The 22164-nt window shown below is 49.1% G+C and overlaps 1 protein-coding gene across 2 annotated transcripts; it reads left to right on the forward strand.

Moving 5' to 3' along the window:
• The first annotated feature begins 1416 nt into the window (after nucleotides 1–1416).
• On the forward strand, nucleotides 1417–20049 carry DAO (D-amino acid oxidase). Of its 2 annotated transcripts, XM_007092330.3 has the most exons (11): nucleotides 1420–1997; nucleotides 6758–6960; nucleotides 9523–9637; nucleotides 10901–10977; nucleotides 12780–12845; nucleotides 14271–14325; nucleotides 15506–15610; nucleotides 16475–16557; nucleotides 17458–17575; nucleotides 18149–18247; nucleotides 19494–20049. In XM_007092330.3, exons 2-11 carry the CDS (start codon nucleotides 6767–6769, stop codon nucleotides 19623–19625), a joined length of 1044 nt encoding a protein of 347 aa, XP_007092392.1. In that variant the 5' UTR covers nucleotides 1420–1997; nucleotides 6758–6766; the 3' UTR covers nucleotides 19626–20049. The 2 variants fall into 2 exon arrangements, with proteins under 2 accessions (XP_042818779.1, XP_007092392.1); XM_042962845.1 differs by lacking the exon at nucleotides 15506–15610 and having other exon boundaries at nucleotides 1417–1997.
• The last annotated feature ends 2115 nt before the right edge of the window (nucleotides 20050–22164 follow it).

Genomic DNA, 22164 nt, shown 5'->3' on the forward strand with positions numbered 1-22164 from the left:
AAAATTCTAGGGACACCCCCCTGAGGGACTAACTGGAAAAATTGTTATATCCATAGACAGTAGTACCCTGTGTGAAACGGAGGCTGCTGTCCTATAACTGTATGGAGAGAGATTCAGGACCTACCATATTGGTAAGTGAACAGAACGGGAGACACAGCGCGTATAACACGGTCCCATTTTGTCTCTGGGATATTCACCCAATGTTAACAGCCCCTATTTCCTGGTGGTAGGATTGGCTGCAGGATGAGTACTTTCATCTTTCTACCTCCTGTGTTGTACACATTTACAGGGGTTATGATTACCTTAACACTTTGAAAAGTTATAATAAAACTGCTTTTATCTGAAGGAGAGTAGGCGCGCGTTGACTCGTTATTCTATAACTTTACCTGCCGCACCCAGAATTCTGCCTCCTGCAGGGAATTCTCCCGGTGAATGATCCTTTTGCCCTATCCAAGTGTATTTCAGAGCTCCAAGGAGCCATGCTGTTTATCAACCAGCCACGGGAACAGAAGGATCTTTGACTCCTACAACTCCACCCAAATATACAGAAATTGCTTCCAAAGGTCCTTCAGGGCTTTTTGGGGACCTTCTGTCATTATGATCAGCAAACTTTGTGTATTCAGAATAGTTTCTCAACGGGGCACCTGGGTGGCTCAGTCGGTTGAGTGTCCAACTTTGGCGCAGGTCATGATCTCACGGTTCACAAGTTCGAGCCCCCCACTGGGTTCTGTGCTGACAGCGTGGAGCCTGCTTGGGATTCTCTCTCTCCCTCTCTCTCTCTGCCCCTCCTCCCCCTCAAAAATAAAATAAACATTAAAAAATAAATAAATATTGCCATGGACTTGGGGGACAAGGTCATGTGATATAAAAGTGAAGCATGAAGATGATTTAAAAAATTCAAAAGAAGTTAAAGTATATAAAGGGTGGAGTTCACCCCATCCTTTTAAAAATTATTACTAAAAAAAAAACCCCACGCACTAAATATATGCATTTTCTTATTTTATCCAAACTTTTAAAAAAATGTTTATTTATTTTTGAGCGGGATGGGGAGTGCAAAGAGAGAGGGAGACAGAGAATCAGAAATAGGCTTCATGCTGACAGCAGTGAGCCCGATGTGGGGTTCAAACTCACAAACTGTGAGATCATGACCTGAGCCCAAGCCCCACGCTCAACGACTGAGTCATCCAGGCGCCCCCTATCCAAACTGTTTCATTTGATGCAAGATAGGGAAGGGGAGGTTGGATCTTCAAAGCTGACCCAAAGGATGCCTTACTCAGGGGTGGCTAGTCCCTCTCTCAGGGCCTCAGTTTCCCCATCCACATAGTGAGGCGCCTGATGATTTTTTGGTTCCAGTAACTGCAGCTCCAGGTCTAGCCCTGGCAGAGGAGGGACCTGGAGTCCTGCCGCCTGTGTCTCTGGGATACGGGAACAAAGAGCCACCCAAACAGGCGTTGCCTTGAGTCTCTCTTGGCCTCATGCACCCAGCATTCCAGAATGGCATTAGGCTGGCCGGCTGGCCCCTGGAGCCCCTGTCCTGTATCTCTGGCCTCCCCCGCAGGGCTCCCAGGCTGACCAGGCCCACAGCGGCTCAGGGAACAACCTTCCTCTCCCCCAGGGTGGCAGCAGGAAGAGGGAAGAAAGAGGATCGTCTCCAGCTGGCCCAGGAGACAGACCTCCTTGTCCCCATCAGCCCTGCCGCCCTCCCTCCCCACCGAGGGCTGTCCGCAGGGGCTTGGGATCGGCCAGAAAAGTCAGGCAACTTTTCAGGGACCAGAAGGAGGGGAGGGGAGGGGAGTCTCCCAGCCTGTGAGAAGCAACAGCGCCAAGCCCTACCCCTCGCTGTGTCCTGTCCACAAGTCCAGACTTTGACCCTGAGCTTCAGTCCCCGTTGGCGGGCAGAGGGCTGAGGACAGGACGCCTCAGAATCAGGAGACTCCTCTCAGGAGGTAAAATCCTGCGCCCAGCTGTCTCCTTTCTTCAGAAGTTTGGCAATCCAGGTGAGTGGGGGCGGCGGTGCACCAGGACCCAAGGTCCTCCGGGCGTTAAGGAGAAGGCTCCCCATTAGAGCCCAAGGCAGGTAACAGCCCTGGAGCCAAGGCAGGAACGCAGGCAGGTGCCTTCGCCTCTCCAGGCTTCCTTTTCCTCATCTGGAAGACAGGGATCATAATCACCTCTTACGGGGTTAACTTCAGTATCAAAAGAGGTGATGAACAGAACGTACTGAGCACGGACTGGGCACATAGCAGGTACTCAATAAACGGTAATTATTATTTGGGGGCAGGGAGCCGATAGCCTGTTTATCAAGCATTTATAGAATCCATTCCATTTTTAAGATCAGTTGTGAAAATGTCAGCTTCCTAAGAAGTAGCCATAGGGCACAACCCGATTATGTTTATTCAGATACCTTGTCTGTGACTTGTTGATTTGTTTTAGAAGTCTTTCCTTTTTTTTTTTTTTTTTTTTTTTTTTTTGGGGTAGATGCAAATAGCAATCAAAGGCCCAAGCTGGCCCAAATTCCTTTCTAGGGACAAGGAGGGTTATAAGCCAACACGTACCAAGACTGAAAAACAAGCAGAAAGCGTCAGGTGCTAACTTCCTGCCTGCTCCCTAATAGTTATACCGCATGGCAGAGAAAACTCAGCTAGAACAGGCTCCAGGTCCCAGCGCTGTCCCACACTGTTCGCGTGACGCTGGGAGAGTGACTTCCTCTCCCTGAACCTCAGTCCCGTGTCTGTAGAACCTCCCAGTTGAGAGGATTAAGTAAAAGGATGTCGGTACTAAATCTACATGTATGTGGTGAGCGGCAGAGACCCAAAATTCCCTTCCTGCTGCACACTTACGGAGACGTTATAATCACACACACACACACACACACACACACACACACACAGATAGATGTAAGAAGCTCAGCATCTTCCTGGATGCACACTCCAAGCATGATCGGTTGAAGGGATGGCCCAAGACCCTGGAGAAAGGCAGTGCTAATAGAAACACGAGCAACAACGAGCAAATGGTTGACTTAGTAATCGAGCTGTGTGCATGTGAGTCTAAAACTTCATTAGCCACTTGCTTTACTGATTTTACCTGGCGCTGGGGCTGTCAAATCCTGCAGTCTAGCTCCTGCTTCTCAAGAGAACCTCCTGCATTTACCCTGCACTTTCACACACACACGCAGGCACACAGGGGCTCTAATCAGCATCAGATTGGATTCACGTAGTTCAAGAGGACTGGCTTCGGGAACACGTTTTCCCTTTGCAATTCTACGCCTGCCAGCGACACGCTAAAAATTCCTACAAACGTTTTAGTTTACGTTTTTTGTTTTTCAGTGCGGGACCCTGAAACATCGGCTGTTTATTTCTCACCTGCTTAGCCCTCAGATTTTCCACATAGTGTGATTTGCCAGCCCAGTGTGCCTGGTGCTCGGGGGCGTGGACTTGTGTGGGTCAGGCTGCGCTGGGCTTTGCGTCCCACCAGCTGGGTGTCTGAGCCTTACTTGCTTCATCTGTCAAATGGGCAGAAGGATAACCCTGAGGGTTGTTAGGAGCTGAAAACAGATACAGCGTGTGAAGTTCTTAGCGCCGTGACAGTCGCATGCCAGCCATGCTCTTGTTGTGATCTCTGTGTTGCCAGTTTTTTCCTGACTCGACCTATTCTTGCCTTTTACAGAGCTCTTTTCACCCCAAGACCCCCACGAACAGCTCTTTTCACCCCAAGACCCCCACGAACCCTTTTGTCACAAATGTGTCATTTTGGTTGAGTCTCTCCTCTGTTTCCGCGCCTCCCTTTCCCCATCTGTATAACAATGTCTAACTCATTTTTAGAATTTGACACTCTGGAGAAACTGAGCCCAACAATGTTACTTACCCCTCTTTCTCTTGGCCATTTGGTTTGAGACGTTGCTCTGGGCCTCCCTCGTGCTTTTTTTTTTTTTTTTTTTAATTTTTGAATGTTTATCTATTTTTCAGAGACAGAGCGCAAGCAGGGGAGGGGCAGAGAGAGAGGGAGACGCAGAATCCAAAGCAGGCTCCAGGCTCTGAGCCGTCAGCACAGGGCCGGATGCGGGGCTCGAACTCACAAACTGTGAGATGGTGACATGAGCTGAAGTCAGAAGCTTAACTGACTGAGCCACCCAGGAGCCCCTTCATGCTCTTCTTTGGGGCGTGTGCCCCTGCTCCTAACCAGAGGCTTTGACACACCTGAATAGCCTGGTTATAGGAGACACGCCGAATCCCAGCTTTGCTTTGGTGCAAAGCCTTTCTCCTTGCCCAGAGACCTCTGGGGGGTTTTCACACTCTCCTTCTCATGCTTTACCACTTCTATTTTTTTTTTTTTTAATTTTTTTTTTTAATTTTTTTTTCAACGTTTTTTATTTTTATTTTTGGGACAGAGAGAGACAGAGCATGAACGGGGGAGGGACAGAGAGAGAGGGAGACACAGAATCGGAAACAGGCTCCAGGCTCCGAGCCATCAGCCCAGAGCCTGACGCGGGGCTCGAACTCACGGACTGCGAGATGGTGACCTGGCTGAAGTCGGACGCTTAACCGACTGCGCCACCCAGGCGCCCCTTTACCACTTCTAGTATATAAGCAACTCCTCTTTTCCTCCAGCCTTTGCTGGTTTTCTAGGTGATGAGATGACGAAAAAAAAAAAAAACAGGCCCTGGAAAAGGCAGAGCTGGGTTCACACCCCACCTTTCCTCCAACTCTTGTTATGATTTCAAATAATTTACCTTGCTCTCTCTGGCCTCAGCTCCCTCACCTGTAAACTGGGTGACAGTCACTGCTGTCATTTTATGAGCCCCCCAGTGGGTAGAACAGTAGATAAAAGTCCCCGCCCTCCCAGAGCTGATATTCTGGTGGGGAGACTATAAGCAGGGAGCTTTGTGAACCCTGAACAGTTTATAGAAGAGGAAACAGAGACTTAAGTCAGTGTGACCAACTCATTCCGGTCTGGCCCAGGACTCTCCTGGTTTTAGCATTCAAAGCCCACATCCTGGGGATACCCTCAGTCCTGGGAAACTGGGACTTCGATCACCCGTGCTCAGTTAAGCGACTTGCCCACAGCCACACAGTGGGGTGTGCCCGAGCCAGGCTGTGAGCCTCGTACGTCTGCCCCCCAGCCTGAGCTGTTACTGCCGCCCCCCTGTGCTGTGCCTTCTTATTGTCAGTGCACAAAAGTGGTCAACTCTACGGAGTTATTGCAGAGAGAGTCAGAAGGCCCAGAGAGGGGAAGGAACTTGGCCAAGGCCACACAGAGAGTCAGAACTAAAGCCAGATCTGATTCGCCCTTCTTCCTCTACTCCTTCCCCCAGTGTTCTTTCTGTTGTTATTTACAAGGCGCTGGGGGACAGAAGGAGGTCACTACGTATTGAGGGCCTACTCTGTGCCAGGTGCCGTACTAGGAACCTCCACCAGGCTAGTGGTTTAATTTTCAGGACGACCTGGCGAGGTCAGGGTGACTCTTATTTTAAAGATGAGGAGATTGAATCTCCTGAGGCAAAGTGTGGGGGAGGAGGGGTGGGAGGAGGCTAGGAATCCCCAAGAGGGTCGGCCCCTGTAACCAAGCCTTGCAGCCGGAAGGGGAATGGCCCAGAGGAGCAATGCCTTTCCGTTTTGTGGTTTTATCTCCAACTTGGCTGCTGAAACCCCGACGGAGTCCAGTTTTTGTGGGCTGGAGCCATTTTTCCCTTTTATAAAACTAGGCCATATTGAGAATGTCCTGCGGATCAGGGCCACGGGGTTGCCAGGAGGCTTGGTCTGAGGGAGGAGGGCTGTGAGTGTAGAGGAGGGAAAGTTGAACTTGGCCCTTCCGGGCACAAAAAGTCCTCTTGTTCTGCCCCAGCAGGAGCGGACACAGTATTTCCCTGCTGTGCTGGGCCCAAGCAGCTTCAAGGTCAAAAGCTGCTGGGCCTTTTAAACTTCTGAGGACGCAGCCAGCCCAGCCCCCAGGGCCGGCCCTGACTGAGTGTGTGTGCTGCAAGATCTGAGTTCTAAAGCCAGACATTACACCCCGCTAGCCGCCCGCTCGGTGCCCGGTGGGTGTGCCAGAAGTCGATGTTGAGTGTGCTTGGATCGAAATTGAATCCCAACAGCACCACTTCCTGGCTGTGTGACCTCAGGCAACTTACCGCACCTCTCTGAGCCTCCTTTCCTCATCCGGCCAACGAGGCCACTAACACCAGCCCCTGCCTCCGAACAATGTGGGGAGACTTAGAAGAAATGACGCATGGGAAGCATTTAGTACCGGGGCTGGCACACCGTAGGTGTCCCACAAAAGTCAGTAAAGCCACTTTTGCACCTGACCCTGTGTTAAGGGTTTTTACATTGGCCATCTTGTTAAATCTCCCACGTACTGTCCAAGGTAGGGGTTGTTTTTCCCATTTATCAGAAGTTGAAGTCTCATTTCATCGTCAGTGGCCAGTAGGTGGCAGAGTTGAGGTACGAGACTTGAAGCTAGAGCCCATTGTCCTGATGGCTAGACTCCCAGCCCGCAGCCAGGCCCTCTGCTCCGTCCTTTTTATGTTCCCGGGCTGGGGCAGGGTATCCGGGGAGGCTCCCCAGCCAGAGCGGCATCCCTTCCCCGCTGTGTGACCTGGGGCAAGTTGCTTGGCCTCTCTGTGTTTCAACTTTTTTCCGTTCGTGAGGGTCATCAAGAGGGTCAGGTACAGAAGGGGCTTGGCGGTGTCTGGCACTTTCTAAGCTTTCAGGGGAGAGTGGTGATGGCGGTAACGGCACACTTCAACCCTTCCGTCCCGCAGGCCGGCACGATGCGCGTGGTAGTGATCGGAGCGGGTGTCATCGGGCTGTCCACCGCCCTCTGCATCCACGAGCGCTACCGATCAGTCCTGCCATCCCTGGACATGAGGGTCTACGCAGATCGCTTCACCCCGCTCACCAACACCGACGTGGCGGCCGGCCTCTGTCAGCCCTACCTCTCGGACCCCAGAAACCCACAGGAGGCGTGAGTGAGGGTCCCAGAGACTGGCCCCGGGACTGGAGGGGCTGACTCTGATGAGGGGATGCTCCGGGTTCCCGTCACCGAGAACAAGCTCCTTGTCAAGACTTGGAAGAAAATACTAATAAGCATTTAGCCCTACTGTGTGCCCAATGGAGGATTTCCTCCATTCCTCACATGATCCATGTGATCAGGAATACTTTTGGGTTTTTTTTCCCCCCTAGTTTATAATTATTTATTTAAAGGTCATTTTCATCCAGGGTTGCCTGGGTGGCTCAGTCGGTTGAGCGTCCGACTTGGGCTCAGGTCATGATCTCCCGGTTCGTGGGTTCGAGCCCCGCGTCGGGCTCTGTGCTGACGGCTCGGAGCCTGGAGCCTGCTTCCGATTCTGTGTCTCTTTCTCTCTCTCTGCCCCTCCCCTGCTGACGCTCTGTCTCTGTCTCAAAAACAAATAAAAAAAACATTAAAAACAATTTTAAAAGTCACTTCCATCTGATTTCCCCAGTGGCTAACAGAAAACAGAGCCTTCAAATCCCAGCAATAATTACAAAGGACAAAATTCACTAAAATTTTTGATGTTGAGTGCTGTAGGGAACAATTTTGCCCTCAGAGACATACTTTCTTCCATATATAAATTCATAAGGGGGCCTTTCAATTCTTTTCAACTTCTTCTAATTGCTATCTTTAATAGTCTCTTAGCTAGATTTAATAGGTTATAGATCTGTTTCTCCTGAATTTGCCCATTGTGACACTTACTAGTCATTTTTATTTAGCAGGTTTTTTAATTTTATTTTTTATTATAATTAAAATTATATTAATTAAAATTATATATTATATATTATATTAAATTATATTAATTAAAATTATATATTATATATTATATTAAATTATATTAATTAAAATTATTGTAATTAATAATTTTTATAATTATTATATTATTTTATATATTTTATTTTAGTTTTTATTTTAATTCCAGGTGGTTAAAATGCAGTGTTACATTAGTTTCAGGTGTACGACATAGTAATTCAACACTTTCATACAATATGTGGCCCCCGTCACAACAAGCCGTCCTTAACCCCCATCACCGCTTTCCCCCACCCCCCACCCACCCCTCCTGTCTGGCAACTATCAGCGTAATCTCTACAGTTAGGAGTCTGTTTTTTGGGTTGTCTCTCTCTCTCTCTCTTTTTCCCTCTTTGCTCGCTTGTTTGGTTTCGTAAATTCCACATGTGAGTGGAATCGTATTGTATTTGTCTTTCTCTGATGTATTTCACTTAGCGTAATACTCTCTAGCTCCAGCCGTGTCGTCGCAAACGGCAAGACTCCGTTCTCGTTTATGGCGGAGTAATATTCCATTGTGTATATACAGACCACATCTTCTTTGTCCATTCATCAACTGATGGGCACTGGGACTGCTTCCATATCTTGGCGATTGCAAATAATGCTGCCATGAACATCAGGACGCATGTATCCATTCGAATTAGTGTTTTTGTAGTCTCTGGGGAAATAGTAGTGTGATTACTGGATCATAGGGTGGTTCTATTTTTAACTTTTGGAGGAACCTCTGGATCAGGAGTACTTGTCAGTGGGCGGATGGATGCTCGGGTTTAACAAGGACGTTGCAAAGGTTATTATGTCTGTTTAGAAACTGCTGGCAGCTTCAGAAATCCACGAGTACGTTAACAACTCAGACCGAAGTTACATTCTCCCATAAATTCCAAAACCAACGCTCCTGATCAGTGGGTGGCAATTCAGGGGCCCAGGCTCCTTGCATCTCACAGCTCTGCTGTCCTTCTCTGTGGCTTCTGACGTGGCCACTGTGCCTTCTGATATCAGTACGCCGTGCTTCCAGAAGGAGCGCAGCATAAGGACCGCACGTGCAGTCCATTGGCCAGAACGCAGCCACACAGCCACGCTGGCTGCACGGGAGTCCGGGAGACGTACCTGGGCTCTGTGCCCACGAAGAAGAGAAGGAAAATGTCTGGGAGCCATGAGCCACAGTCTACTGTCGGCATTTACGTGGGGGGTGCTCAGAGTGAGCCTGAACTGTGGGGCTCGAAGGCCTCAGGCAGGTCAAAGCCTTCGTTTATTATTATTATTTAAGTGTTTATTTATTTATTTTGAGAGAGTGAGTTAGAGAGAGAGCAGGGGAGGAGCAGAGAGAGAGGGAGATAGAATCCCAAGCAGGCTCCACTCAGTCAGTGCGGAGCCCAACACCGGGCTCGAACCCAGGAAACGTGAGATCATGATCGAGAGTCGGATGCTTAACTGACCGAGCCACCTGGGCGTCCCCAAAGCCTTCTTTTAAACTCACAGCTACAGGAGCCCAGGCCCAAGGTGGGCCCCAAATGGTTCCTTCCTTCTCTTTCCTATGAATGGGGAAATACTAGAAAGTCCGGGGGTGGGGAAAACCCCTTAGGCATTTGGGCCGCTGAAGTGGACGTGGTAGATTTCTGGATTTGGACACATCTCCACCAGCGTGAGCATCACCCCACACAAGCCAAGCCTCAGAGTTTTCTTGTCCAGCTCAGGGTATTAGGTGACCAAGACTCTGGGGGATCCTTCCAGGGACTGGAACCAGCAGACCTTCGACCATCTCCTGAGCCGCGTCCATTCTCCCAACGCCGCAAACGTGGGCCTGGCCCTAGTCTCAGGCTACAACCTCTTCCATGAAGCTATTCCGGTGAGTGAGGAGTCCTTGACCGTGGGGCAGAGCCTCGATCACAGACCAGGGCTGGGGACCCGAGTCAGGGAGTTACTTTGAGCCTTGCAGGTGAGCCAACTCTTGCATTCAAATCAGGTTTACTTTAAATTCTCTTTTTGCTTTAACGTTATTTCTGGTTCCAATTTGGCTATTAAGTTGGCAGAGGCCAAAGGATTTTCTGATGACGTAGGGGACCTGGTCTCTGGTTGAGTCAAACCCAGACACGTCTCGTAGTGGTGGTGATTTCGTGTGGCAGCCGCAAGGCTTCCTGGGTCCCTGGAGGTCCCAGGACTTTTCACTAAGATAGATTAAAACAGCGTGGTGCAAACTTCTGAAGTGCATATTATGTACCAGGCCGTGTCCTAATTACGTTACAACTAGTGACTGGTTTCATTCTCATTACCACCGGCAAGTCAGCACTAGCACTGCCTTCTTTTCACAGATGAGAAAATAGAGGCTCGGGGAATGGAGCAGTAACTTGCTCAAAGTCAGAGAACCAAAGTGGCAGAACTGGGATTTGAACCCAGGCCCTCTGTGACCCCCGTGGTGCCCGATGTGCTAAGAAGGGCACAGCCTTGGGGGGATGTCCTCAGGTTGCTGGAAGAGGGGAGTCTGGCTGGATGCCCGGAACCCCAGGCCAGCTCTCTAAGGCTTAGTCAATGGTTAGCACCGAGCCAAGGGCATTACCCGCGTCGTCTGTTACCTTCCGTGGGACCAAGCGTGATTACTGACGCCATTTTACGGACAAGAAAATGGAGTCTCAGAGAATTCAAGGTGGTCTGTAGTCAGGCCCAAGCCTCCACCAAGTTGTCTGACCCTATTCCCTATTGCCTCGCACTCTCACCCCTTGGGAACCCTGTCACCTTCTTTTTCTCTCTTATTTCTCTTACCCTATCACCTCCCTCAGCCTCACGCTCCCCTTTCCTTTGTATAGCGTCACGGTTAAGACCATGGACTCTGGAGCCTAACTGTATTATTGGTTCCAACCTCAGGTCAATCATTTATTAGCTGCGTGACTTTAGACAAGTTACTTCACCTCCTTAAGCCTCAACTGGCCCATCTGTGAAAACGGAGAGGAGAACAGTATCTGCCTCCGTGGATTGCTGGGGATGTTAAAGGGAGTGGTATAAACAAAATGCTTGGGAGTGCACCTTCCACGCAGTATATGCGTCGTTTAAGTTTTGTTACCGTTTTTATTGCCTTTCACTCATCCCCGTGCCTCCTTCTCTCCTTCCTCGGCAGGATCCCTCGTGGAAGAACACAGTTCTGGGATTTCGGACGCTGACTCCCAGAGACCTGGACATGTTCCCTGATTACAGGTGAGGTTATTGTCACGGGCGAAGGGGCTACGGTGCCACGATTCAGACGGATCCGTCCAGGAGGCAGCGAGAGATGGAGACACCAAGTTTCCTGTCCCATCCCAGGCCAAGAGCCACCGGCACCTTGGACTCCTGGTGCTCTGTCCAGCTCTATTGGAGAAGCCACCCCCTCAACGGGGCCCTGGGCTGGGGCGGTGGAGGATATGGAGTCACAGAACGGAAGCCCTGAAACTCCCTATCGCCACCCTCTTTTCTAGATGAGGAAACGGAGCTTCAGAGAGTCTAAGCGGCTTCCCAAGGTCACACAGCCAAATGACCAAAATGGGATTCCGACCCAGTCTGCGTGACCCCCAACACCTCTGTTCTTTTCCTTGAAGCATAATGTCTCTTTGGTCCTCCCCTCACCCCACCCCATGCCTGAATCCCCTCTAAAAATGCATGTCCAATCTCCACTTGCACACTCTAATGTCAGGGATGGGTTTTTAAAAAATTTTTTATCTATTTTTTTTTTAATTTTTAAAATATTTATTTATTTATTTGAGAGAAAGAGACAGAGCATGAACAGGGGAGGGCCAGAGAGAGAGGGAGACACAGAATCCAAAGCAGGCTCCAGGCTCCGAGCTGATAGCACAGAGCCCGAGGCGGGGCTCAAACCCACAAACCGCGAGATCATGACCTGAGCAGAAGTTGGACGCTTAACTGACTGACCCACCCAGGCGCCCCTGTTTTGTTTTGTTTTGTTTTTTAATTTACATCCAGGCTAGTCAGCATATAGTACAATAATGATTTCAGGAGTAAAGCCCAGTGATTCATCCCCTACATATAACACCCAATGCTCATCCCAAGTGTCTTCCTTAATGCCTCTTGCCCATTTAGCCCATCCCCCCACCCATAACCCCTCCAGCAACCGTTTGTTGTCTATATTTAAGAGTCTCTTATGTTTTGTTCCCCTCCCTGCTTTTATATTATTTTTGCTTCCCTTCCCTTATGTTTGTCTGTTTGGTATCCTAAATTCCACATATAAGTGAAGTCATATGATATTTGTCTTTCTCTGACTAATTTCACTTAGCCTAATACACTCTAGTTCCATCCATGTTGTTGCAAATGGCAAGATTTCATTCTTTTTGATTGCTGAGTAATACTCCACAATACTCCACTGTGCATGTGTGTGTATATATATATATATATATATATACACATATATATATACACATATATATACATATACATATATATATATATATATATATATATATATACATACACACACACACACACACACACACCCCACATCTTCTTTATCCGTTCATCTGTCTAATACTCCACAATACTCCACTGTGCATGTGTGTGTATATATATATATATATACACATATATATATACACATATATATATACACATATATATACACATATATATATACATATATATATATATATATATATATATATATACATACACACACACACACACACACCCCACATCTTCTTTATCCATTCATCTGTCAGTGGACATTTGGGCTCTTTCCATACTTTGGCTATTGTCGATAGTGCTGCTATAAATATTGGAGTTCATGTGCCCCTTCAAAACAACACACCTGTGGGATGGATTTTCTGATAGAAAAATTTTCCTTGCACTGAAAACCAGTCCCTGTTCGAACTTCACTCAGTGGTCCTGCCTCTACCCTTGCCACCCACCCCCCCCCCCAAAAAAAAGAGACTGCTCCCAGCTCCATTTGAAAGGCTTCTAACATAGCTCTGATTCTGATTCTTTATTCCCACTCTTACCTGTTCTTACTCTAGCTACGGCTGGTTCAACACAAGCCTGATTGTGGAAGGGAGGAGGTATCTACAGTGGCTGACTGAAAGGTGAGAATTTCAACTTTAGTTTTAGGAAAGCACCTTACAGGGACCAGGGTGTGGTAGACAACTGTTCATGAGATTTGTCTTTGTATTGACCAGCCCCAAATGTTAAAGAAAACTCAGACTTGGTGGGAGCTATCCTTGGTTCTGATGACTCTTGTGCACTAAAACCAAGGTTCCCACACCTGACTGGGCACCAGAACCATCTGGGCAACTCTTTACATGTGATATTTATTGTTGACCTCACCCAAAATACATAATGTTTGTGGAGTAGTTTTAATGGACTCTCTTGAGGTTTCCAGATACATTTACGTCACCCGCAAAACATAAGTTGTCTTTTATTTTTATACCTCATGTTTTTTCTTGTCTAACTGTTGTGGTCAGTACCTCCAGAACAATGGTAACTAACACAGGGGATAGTGGGTGTCCCTGTCTTGTTCCTGATGTTAACAGGAATCTTATAGTGTTCTAAATTAGCAAACACTAGCTTTGAGAGACATTTTTATATTGGTAGCCATCTTAAGGAAGATTCCACATTTCCTATATATTACTGCTTTGTTAAGATTTTTAAAAATCTAGAATGGATGGGAGCATTTATCGAATGACCTGGGGAGCTTTTAAAAGATATAGATTTCAGGACCCCACTTCAAATCTATTGAATCAGATCCTCTGGAGTGGGGGCTTAGAAATTTGTGTGATCCTAATTATCAGCCAGGTTTGGAAACAACTAAAAAGCAATAAAAAAAAAGTAGTTATCTCTCCTAACCTTAGGATACCTCTGACTCCTGCCTAGCCTCTTCCTAGACAGTAAGTTCCCACTTTTTCTATCTTGAGGGAATTATGTAGATAAAATAGTCCTGAAGTCATGCTTCACTTTTCACAGGATTTCCTTCCTGTTCTTTTGATGTTTCTACCGTGTCTCTAACAATGACAGATATTTTTCCCTCTGGGACATTTTGAGGGAGGGGTGGATGTCCCCAGCCCACCTTCCTCCTCATGCCCTGCTTCTGACAAAGGGGCGTTTAGCATTGGTCCAACCCTGCCCTGCTTCCACCCCGCATCTCGCTCTCCTTAATGGTATAAAGCAATATGGTAGTAGTAGGATGAGTTTTGAGCTAACACGCCTGGGCTTACGTTACATCCCAATCCCATCATTGACTCACTGTACGACCTTCAACAAGGCCCTTCTTTCATCGCCATCTGCCCGACCAGGGGCTTGGACCGTCTCAGGTTTCCCAAGGGACATTTCATGGACCACCAGTCTATCAAGGTGCTCATGAACTGACCTGACAACACAGCCATGTTCTCCAGGAGCAACCTGTGGGACTAATGTCCCCAGAAGGTTCTTTGGGAAACATCTCCCATGCCATCCTCTTGGAGAGATGGGACAAATAGCTGAGTCCTGGGTTTTTGATGTGTCTGATCACCCAGGTTAACTGAGAGGGGAGTGAAATTCTTCCAGAAGAAGGTGGAGTCTTTTGAGGAGGTGAGTTGCAGGGCTGGAAGGGGCTGGATACGGGAGGGAGGTGAGGAGGGGAGGCCTCTGCTTCCTGGTGCTGGATTGGGGAGCTCCTTGTTGGGTGCCCGGGATCCCCTGAGGCCTGTCCCAGTCACCAGGCCTTTCTTCAATCCCAGAAGGACTCAAGCATTCTGTCTTGATGTTGGTGGCAGGAACAGAGGGACAGTGGGATTATGGTGGCCATTGGAGGCTAATCTACCTCTAAGCCACGGAGGGTTTTAGGCCCAGAGAGCTGGCTGCCTCACTTGGTTGCTTCCTACCTAAATCAGGGTTAATGTTTCTGCAAAGTCAAGGCTCTCAGCTGACTCAGCTCCAGAGTAACACCACCATCAATAACAGCTGTCCTCATCAGGCACTGGCTATGTGCCAGGAGCTTTGCTGTATGACTTCACTCAAACCTAGCACCTAGAATTGTGCTCAGCACCTGCAGCTACCAGCATCATATAATGAGTACCTCCTCCGGATCGAGCCCTACTGGGCACTTGGGATCCATGTTGACTTAGAAACAGCACTCATTCCCAAGGAGTTCACAGGCCAGTGTAGCAAAAACTGGTTCTTGAACAATAACAATGCTTCCAAAGCGTGTGTCCCACGACAAACCTGTGAAGGGAGTCACTGGGGCTGGGCTGGGTGTTTGGGTGCCCATGAGGTTACATCCTTGAGCTGTCAAGTATCCCACACATGCACAGAGCCAGGGCCTCCAACATGCCTTCTGAAAGTGCCTTAGCAGAGTGTGAGGCAAGAGAATGAAAATCAAAAGGAGTCAGAAGGAAGAAGAGAACTCTCTCTGCACCTGACTTCTTCTGGGAGGTTCCAAGAAGGTTCCCCCCTTCCACGTTACTCCTTCCCAAGCACTTTGACATCCAGGGTCACGTTGGATCCTCGCACAGCCTAAGAACAGATATTACCGGCCCTGCTTTACAGCGGAGGCAGCTGGGCCCTGAGGTGGTGATGGAACCTTTCTGAGGTCACATAGCGGGGAAATGGCAGAGTGGAGATTTGGAGGCAGTTCCATGGATTCCTCACTGAGCCCCCTCCCCGCTTTTCTGCAGGGAGCTGCAGGGTAAAGGGCAGGGGGAAGGAGGGGGTAAGCGGTACCAGGGGCCTCACCCCTTCCCACGCCACCTGCTCTGTTCATCGCTGCCAGGTAGCAAGAGGAGGTGCCGATGTAATTATCAACTGCACCGGGGTGTGGGCTGGGTCATTGCAACCGGACCCCCTGCTGCAGCCAGGCCGGGGACAGATCATTAAGGTGAGTGTGAAGATGAGGGATGGAACTTCCTGCTTTTCTTCATAGAGAGATTGTAGCTGCCTGCTTATTTCCTCTCCAAAGATAGAGGATGCATCGGGGACATCTGTTAGGGGAGCCTCGCAGATTTCAGGCAACTGGCATCTTAAAGAAACAAGAAGGACCAAGAAACATGATTCCTCCAAACATTCCCTTTGGTTGTTGTTGTTGTTCCTTAACACGGCAAAGCATGGGTGTAAATGTTTGTACATACGCGGGAGTTGCATATTCTTGTAATATAATGAAAAGAGCAAACGTTTATGGAATGTTATTAGGTACAGGCCTGAGCACTTTATTGTGTTCTTAATTTAGTGCTTACCAGAACCCTTTGAGATGGGGTCTACACGTGGCCATTGCTATTTTACAGATGGGGAAACACGAGGCACGGAGGAGAGTTGTGGGATTGGGATTGGAACCCAGGCAACCTGGTTTCAGAGCCTGTGTGTGTCAACATCATCCACGTTGCCTCTCACTGTGTATGTGTGCACATGCGTGCAGGGTGCCTTTTTGTGGGTGTGGGTGCGTACACCCGCCCATGTTGAGTGTACATGTGTTCCTGATGTGGGCTGATGTGTACGTGGATCGGCACACGTGTGCTGGGCTTCTCTGTGGTCATGCAGGTGAGAATGTGTGAAATTTCAGGGAGCAGGGGCGGCTCTTCGCGCAAGAGCAAGGAAGTCAGCGCAGAGGCGGGGCAGAGGGGTCAGGAGTGGGCTTGGGAATCGGCTCCGCCACCCTTGTCAGAACATCTGGGCACAGAGAGGAAAAGGGCAGGGAAGCCCAGTGATCCGGCTCCCCTGATGAGACTTGTCTGTCCTCAATCAACAGGTGGATGCCCCTTGGATGAAGCACTTCATTATCACCCATGACCCAGAGAAAGGCATCTACAAGTCCCCGTACATCATCCCAGGGTAAGAATCTGACGTCTTAGGACAGAACAAGGGGCACCATCATGCCCTCTTTATGCTGCCCACCCCAAGTCCCTGAAAGCTTTTTCTCCCAGTGTTTTCTAAGTGAAGTCGAGCCACTAAATCCCTGGGAAGGCAAGACTCGGCCTTAACTGGGCTCTATCTTGAACAAGCTTTTGGACAACAGGCGTGGTGATACTGGAGAGGAAGGTGGTGGGTGTGAGGGCAGGGACCCCGGAGGCGGTGTGACTGGAAATAATGAGAAGCCTTTGGGAAAGGGGATATGGGTCGAAGGTGATGATGACATTCGGGAAGAGGTGACGATGGTGGCTGTGTTGTCACTGATGGGGAAGCCACTTCCTGGGGGTGGTGACTGGGACAAGGATGGTCAGGCGCTGACATTAATGGGGGGGGCGTGGTGTCGATGACGAGGTCGGTGATGATGGCAGTGATTGGTATTTTTGATGATATCAAGATATAACTGACATATTGTGCACGCTTACGATGTACACGAAGATTTGATATATGCACGTATTACAACACGATTACCTCGGTAAGGTTAGCTGACACTCCCATCAGGTCCCACAATTACATCTTCCCTGTGCGTAGTGAGAATGTGTATGGCTTACTCTTTCAGCAACTTTAAAGTCTATAATACGGGATCGCTAACTATAGTCACCGTGTTGTGCACCGGAAGAGGTGACGATGTTGACAGTGACATTGGTGGTGACGGCAGAGATGCTGGTGGGTGGTGATGCCAGAGGCAATTGCAGTGGTGTTGACGGTGTGGGTGGCGGCGGGGATGTAGGGAGAGATGGTTGTCAGGGTGAGCGTGCCCATGGCCCCCATTAACCTCAAAGGCTTCATTTCCCCTCATCATTGACGCCCTTCACTTTTATCTAGGATCCAGGCAGTGACTCTTGGAGGCATCTTTCAGCTGGGGAACTGGAGCGAGGTAAACAACATCCAGGACCACAACACCATCTGGGAAGGCTGCTGCAGACTGGAGCCCACACTGCAGGTAAGGTGGGAGGGGTCCTGGCAGACTCGGGTCTGGGCAGCTCGACCATGAGACCCCTTGAGTATGGGAAGATACCTCCCACTGGGATAACTGGGCAAACTTCTTCTAACGAGGGACCGTGGAAGACACCAGAATTTGATAATGTACAAGGAAGTCCTGCTGTGAGCTGCTGACACCCTCTGTGGCTAAGAGTGGCTGTCTTCTGTGGGTCTGTCTTCCCTAAAGACAGATCCCTAAAGAGTGGTCTGTCTTCCCTAAAACCACCTTCGTCTGTCTTCACAAGGAGCAGATGTATCCTTGTAGGGATCTCAGTGTTTACATTTGCCTGATGGTAGGAGTGACAAACGTGATATTGACGAGGGTGGGGGCGGAAGTGATGGTGGTATTGACTGGTAATGAATATGCTCAGGATGGTGATAATGATGGTGAGGAGGGGGTGGCCCGTGACATCGTGGTGATGGCTGGTGGTGGTGGTGATGATAACGAGGTTCCAAGAGCTAACCCTACCATCTAAAAATGGCAGCAGGAAAAAAAAAATATCTGGAGATGAATTACTAACACTTTTTTTTCCAGGATGCAAAAATTGTTGCTGAGTTGACTGGCCTCCGGCCAGTACGCCCCCAGATTCGGCTAGAAAGAGAACAGCTTCGTTTTGCATCTTCAAACACAGAGGTATGCTCTCCTGATGAGGAAAGCAAGGGCCTCCCTTACCCGTAAGGGGGCTCTGGCATTTCCAGTCTTGCCTGACATCTGGCTCCACACAGCCTGCTGCCAGGAAAGAACAACACTGGCTGACATCCCCTCCTCTATAAAGAAACTGAGGCTCAGTGATGGGAAAGGACCTGCCGAAGGTTGCATAGAGGGCGGTGTGCCTCAGGGTGTCAAAGCCCGTGGTCGAGTAGAAGGGAAGTGGGTACTTACTGAGCCTGCTTTGTGTTCATGACACGAACAACCTTACTGAATCTCCTCTACAGCTCTTGGGGATAGGGACTGTTTCCCCCATGCTTCAGATGAGGAAATCGGGGGTCTAGCAGGTAGAGTCATCTGCCTAAATCAGACAGCTAGTGCGGGGCACGGCTGGGATGTGGTTTGAGTTTGACTCCAGCGCCGTTTCTCAGATGCCCATTTGTGGCTGCCCCATCATCTCTCTGGGGTCCCTCTTTCACGTTCCCTCTTACGAGGTACGAACTGGGCTTTATTGAGGCGGCAGAAGTTGTCCTGGGCTGAAGGAACTGACCTGAGTAGCTGGGGTCCCCAAAGGAAAAGAATCCCCCTTAGGTAGATAGGTCATCCTTCCTCCCTTATCGCGGGCATGTGGTGTGCACCTTTGTGCATGTGTGTGTGTGTGTGTGTGTGTGTGTGTGCGTGCGTGCTTACGTGCACATGTGCACACATACAGAGGAAAGCGTCACGTATAGAGTCAAACTCCCTGCCAATGATTTTGGCTTTAAAAAAGTCCCCAGGGGTCTTGCCTCTGTCCCTAGGATGAATTAGCATGCTAACCAGAGTCTACCCATATGTTGGCCCCACTTATCTTCCCCTCCCCCAACCCCGAGATAGGTAGAAGAGTCTATCTATTAATACAGGAGGTTTGGCATTCCAGAGCAGGATGCGGATGAGAAAGGTGATGTAGGGAACTTCAAACAATTTGGGAGAGGGGAATCCCTGACCTCAAGTTCTAGACGATTCTACATTTCCTGTGCTGAGTGCCTAAAGCAGGTCCATCTCCTAAGCAAAAGAGAACCTAGGATGTCGACCCTCCAGTTCCCCAGTCACTTTACTGGTGTTCCTGGGGTCCCACCATCCCTCCAGGGAGCTGAGAGGCCCCCTGCCGCCCTCTGGCTTCACCCAGAACTCTGCAGGAAGCTCCCGAGTCTTCCAGGATGCACGGGGCTACCGTCTCTCTTACCTCTCCCAGGTCATCCACAACTATGGCCATGGAGGCTACGGGCTCACTATCCACTGGGGCTGTGCCCTGGAGGCAGCCAAGCTCTTTGGGAAAGTTCTGGAAGAAAGGAAGTTGCTCAAGATGCCGCCACCTCACCTCTGAAAACACCAGTAACCGCCACCTCCCCAAGGACTCCCCGCTCCCCTCGGCCAACCAGTGTATCCCCCTCTAAGCTGTCTCTACTCCACTTCAGCCCTGGCTCCTTTCTGTAAGAAGTACCAGGGAGAGGAAGATCACAAGGCCCATTTCTGGAGGCGAGTCCATCCCTATCTGGGGCTCCCTTTGATCACTGGGGTCTCTCCACCCACTCTGGGCCTGACGGTCTGAAGAGCAGTTGGGGGCCATTATACTGCAAGTCCTTAGAAGAAAGGAAAGCTCAGAAAATCGAAGGGGCGGAGCGCCTGGGTGGCTCAGCATCCAACTTCCGCTCAGGTCATGATCTCACAGTTCATGGTTTTGAGCCCCACACCAGGCTATGTGCTGTTAGCACGAAGCCCACTGTTGATCCTCTGCCCGCCCCCCCCCCCGCCCCTCCCCTGCTCTCTCTCTCTCTCTCTCAAAAATAAACATTTTTTAAAAAGGGAAATGAAAGGGGCAAGCAGAAAATTGAGGACCATTTAGGTTAGGTCGGGTGACTTGACGACAAATTACTAACATATCAAAGGTTCTGGGAAGTCCTGCAGCAAAGACATCTATCTGATGTTCCTTCACCCAGCCTTCCTAAACGCATTTGGCTCCGGAAACCTTTTTGCCCAGAGCACCCATGCCACGGAGCGCACTTGAGGGAAGGCTGCAATAGATCTCCTTGCAGGAAGTCCCACGCAGAGCTGGAGTATAGGGAGGCAGAAGAAGTGAGGCATTGAACTAGCCACATACGATACCCGTCCCACATCCAGGATTCCCAACAGCATCAGCAACCTGCTGAACGGCCCTGTGAGCCCCGAGGAGGGGCCCCTGGAGGGAACATCCCACAAGGGACCCCTTCACAGAGAACTGAACTCACCACGCATAGTCCTTGTTGGGGGGGGGGGCAGATTTCATATCTTTCTTCTCTTCTGGCTGGCACCCCTCTGAGATGACAAATGGACTTCCAGATGTTTCTGAAAGCCTTTAACGAACCTACAGGGCACCTTAGCATCTCTGTCCCTAATTACCTGCCTCAGGCTCTGAGGTAGAATTTGCATCTGTCTGGGCTTTTGCAGGAGACCAGAGCCTGGAGGAAGCCTTCCTGCATCTGGGACCCGTGGCCCCCTTAGTGCTGTGATGAGGTCTTGACTGGCCCGTGCCATGGCGTCTACATCCATGCCATCACCATCTTCTCCTTCCCATGCTCAGTGGGGTCTTCGTGATTTGGGATGGCACTGAGCTAAACAGAGTGAGGGATCCAAGAGCTAAGGTAGAGTTCCTATCCTAGAATAAGAATAAATCATTATTATTATACCTAAAATTGATTGCATTCTAACTGGGCGTCAGTGCTAAATTCTTGCAGAAGTTATTCATGTTATTCCCAGTCAACAGCTGGGAAGGGGTAGAAAGGAGAACCCCGGGCCAGGAATTGATGAATTTAGAGAGTATTAGCTTTCCTCGTTGAATTGTCTTGGTACCTTTGTCAAAAATCAATTGACCACAGCAGCGCCTGGGTGGCTCACTCGGTTGAGCGTCCGACTCTTGACTTGGGCTCAGTCCATGGGATCAAGCCCCGCATCGGGTTCTGCGCTAACGGTGTGAAGTCTGCTTGGGATTCCTTCTCTCTCCCTCTGCTCCTCCCCCCATTCAAAAATAAAGAAGGAAACGTTTAAAAAAAGTCAATCGTGATCATAAATATATGGGTGAATTTGGGGAACTTCAATTCGACTCCATTGATCTGTATCTGTATCCTTATGATAGTAGCCCACTGTCTTGATTACTGAGGCTTTATAAGAAGTTTTATAATTAGGAAGTGTGAGTCTTCCACATTTATTCATCTTTTTCAAGATTTTTTTTTTTTTTTGGCTCTTCTGAGTCCTTTGCGGTTTCATATGAATTCTACACCCAGCTTGCCAATTTCTGCAAAAGAAGAACCAGTCAGGGATTTTGATAGGGATTGTGTATTTATAGATCAATTTAGGGAGTACCTACGTACTTGACGACTGTTAAGTCCACGAACAAGGAACGTTTCTCCATTTTTTCAGATCTTCGGTTTCTTTAAGCAACGTTTTGCAGTCTGTAAAAGCCTTGTACTCCTTTTGTGCAATTTATTCCTAAGTGTTTTATCCTTTTCGATGGTATTGTGAGTGGAATTTTTGTTTTCTTATTGCTGAATCTGCAAAGCACTCTGTTCTCTGGCATTGATGGGGGCAGGGGGATTTGCAGTGGTTCATCACCGAGTATTCTTGATTAATCGAGAATGATTATTCGTGACGTGTCTGTACGCTTAAACGTCAAAGAATCAGAATGTAGCAAAGTACCCCCAGTGACTAAACTCTGATTGAAACCACTGAACCTTTGAAGAGTGAGAAGGGGCTCCAGGATGTCGTGGGGCTTCAGGATTGGCATTCTGTGTGCCTCCTGTTACACTCTGCATCCCTCCAGTAGGGTTCACATCACACTGTATCACAATGACCTTGTTTGTGCCTGTTCCCCGCGCTGCGCCGTGAGTTCA

Source organism: Panthera tigris, chromosome D3 (genome assembly GCF_018350195.1).
Source record: "Panthera tigris isolate Pti1 chromosome D3, P.tigris_Pti1_mat1.1, whole genome shotgun sequence".
Taxonomy (NCBI): domain Eukaryota; kingdom Metazoa; phylum Chordata; class Mammalia; order Carnivora; family Felidae; genus Panthera; species Panthera tigris.

Excerpts from the sequence above, each read along its gene's own strand:
- DAO (XM_007092330.3), top strand. The coding sequence starts at position 6,767 with ATGCGCGTGGTAGTGATCGGAGCGGGTGTCATCGGGCTGTCCACCGCC. Across the intron at positions 9,638-10,900 it reads TCTTCCATGAAGCTATTCCG|GATCCCTCGTGGAAGAACAC; the intron begins GTGAGTGAGGAG and ends CTTCCTCGGCAG. Across the intron at positions 16,558-17,457 it reads TCCCCGTACATCATCCCAGG|GATCCAGGCAGTGACTCTTG; the intron begins GTAAGAATCTGA and ends ACTTTTATCTAG.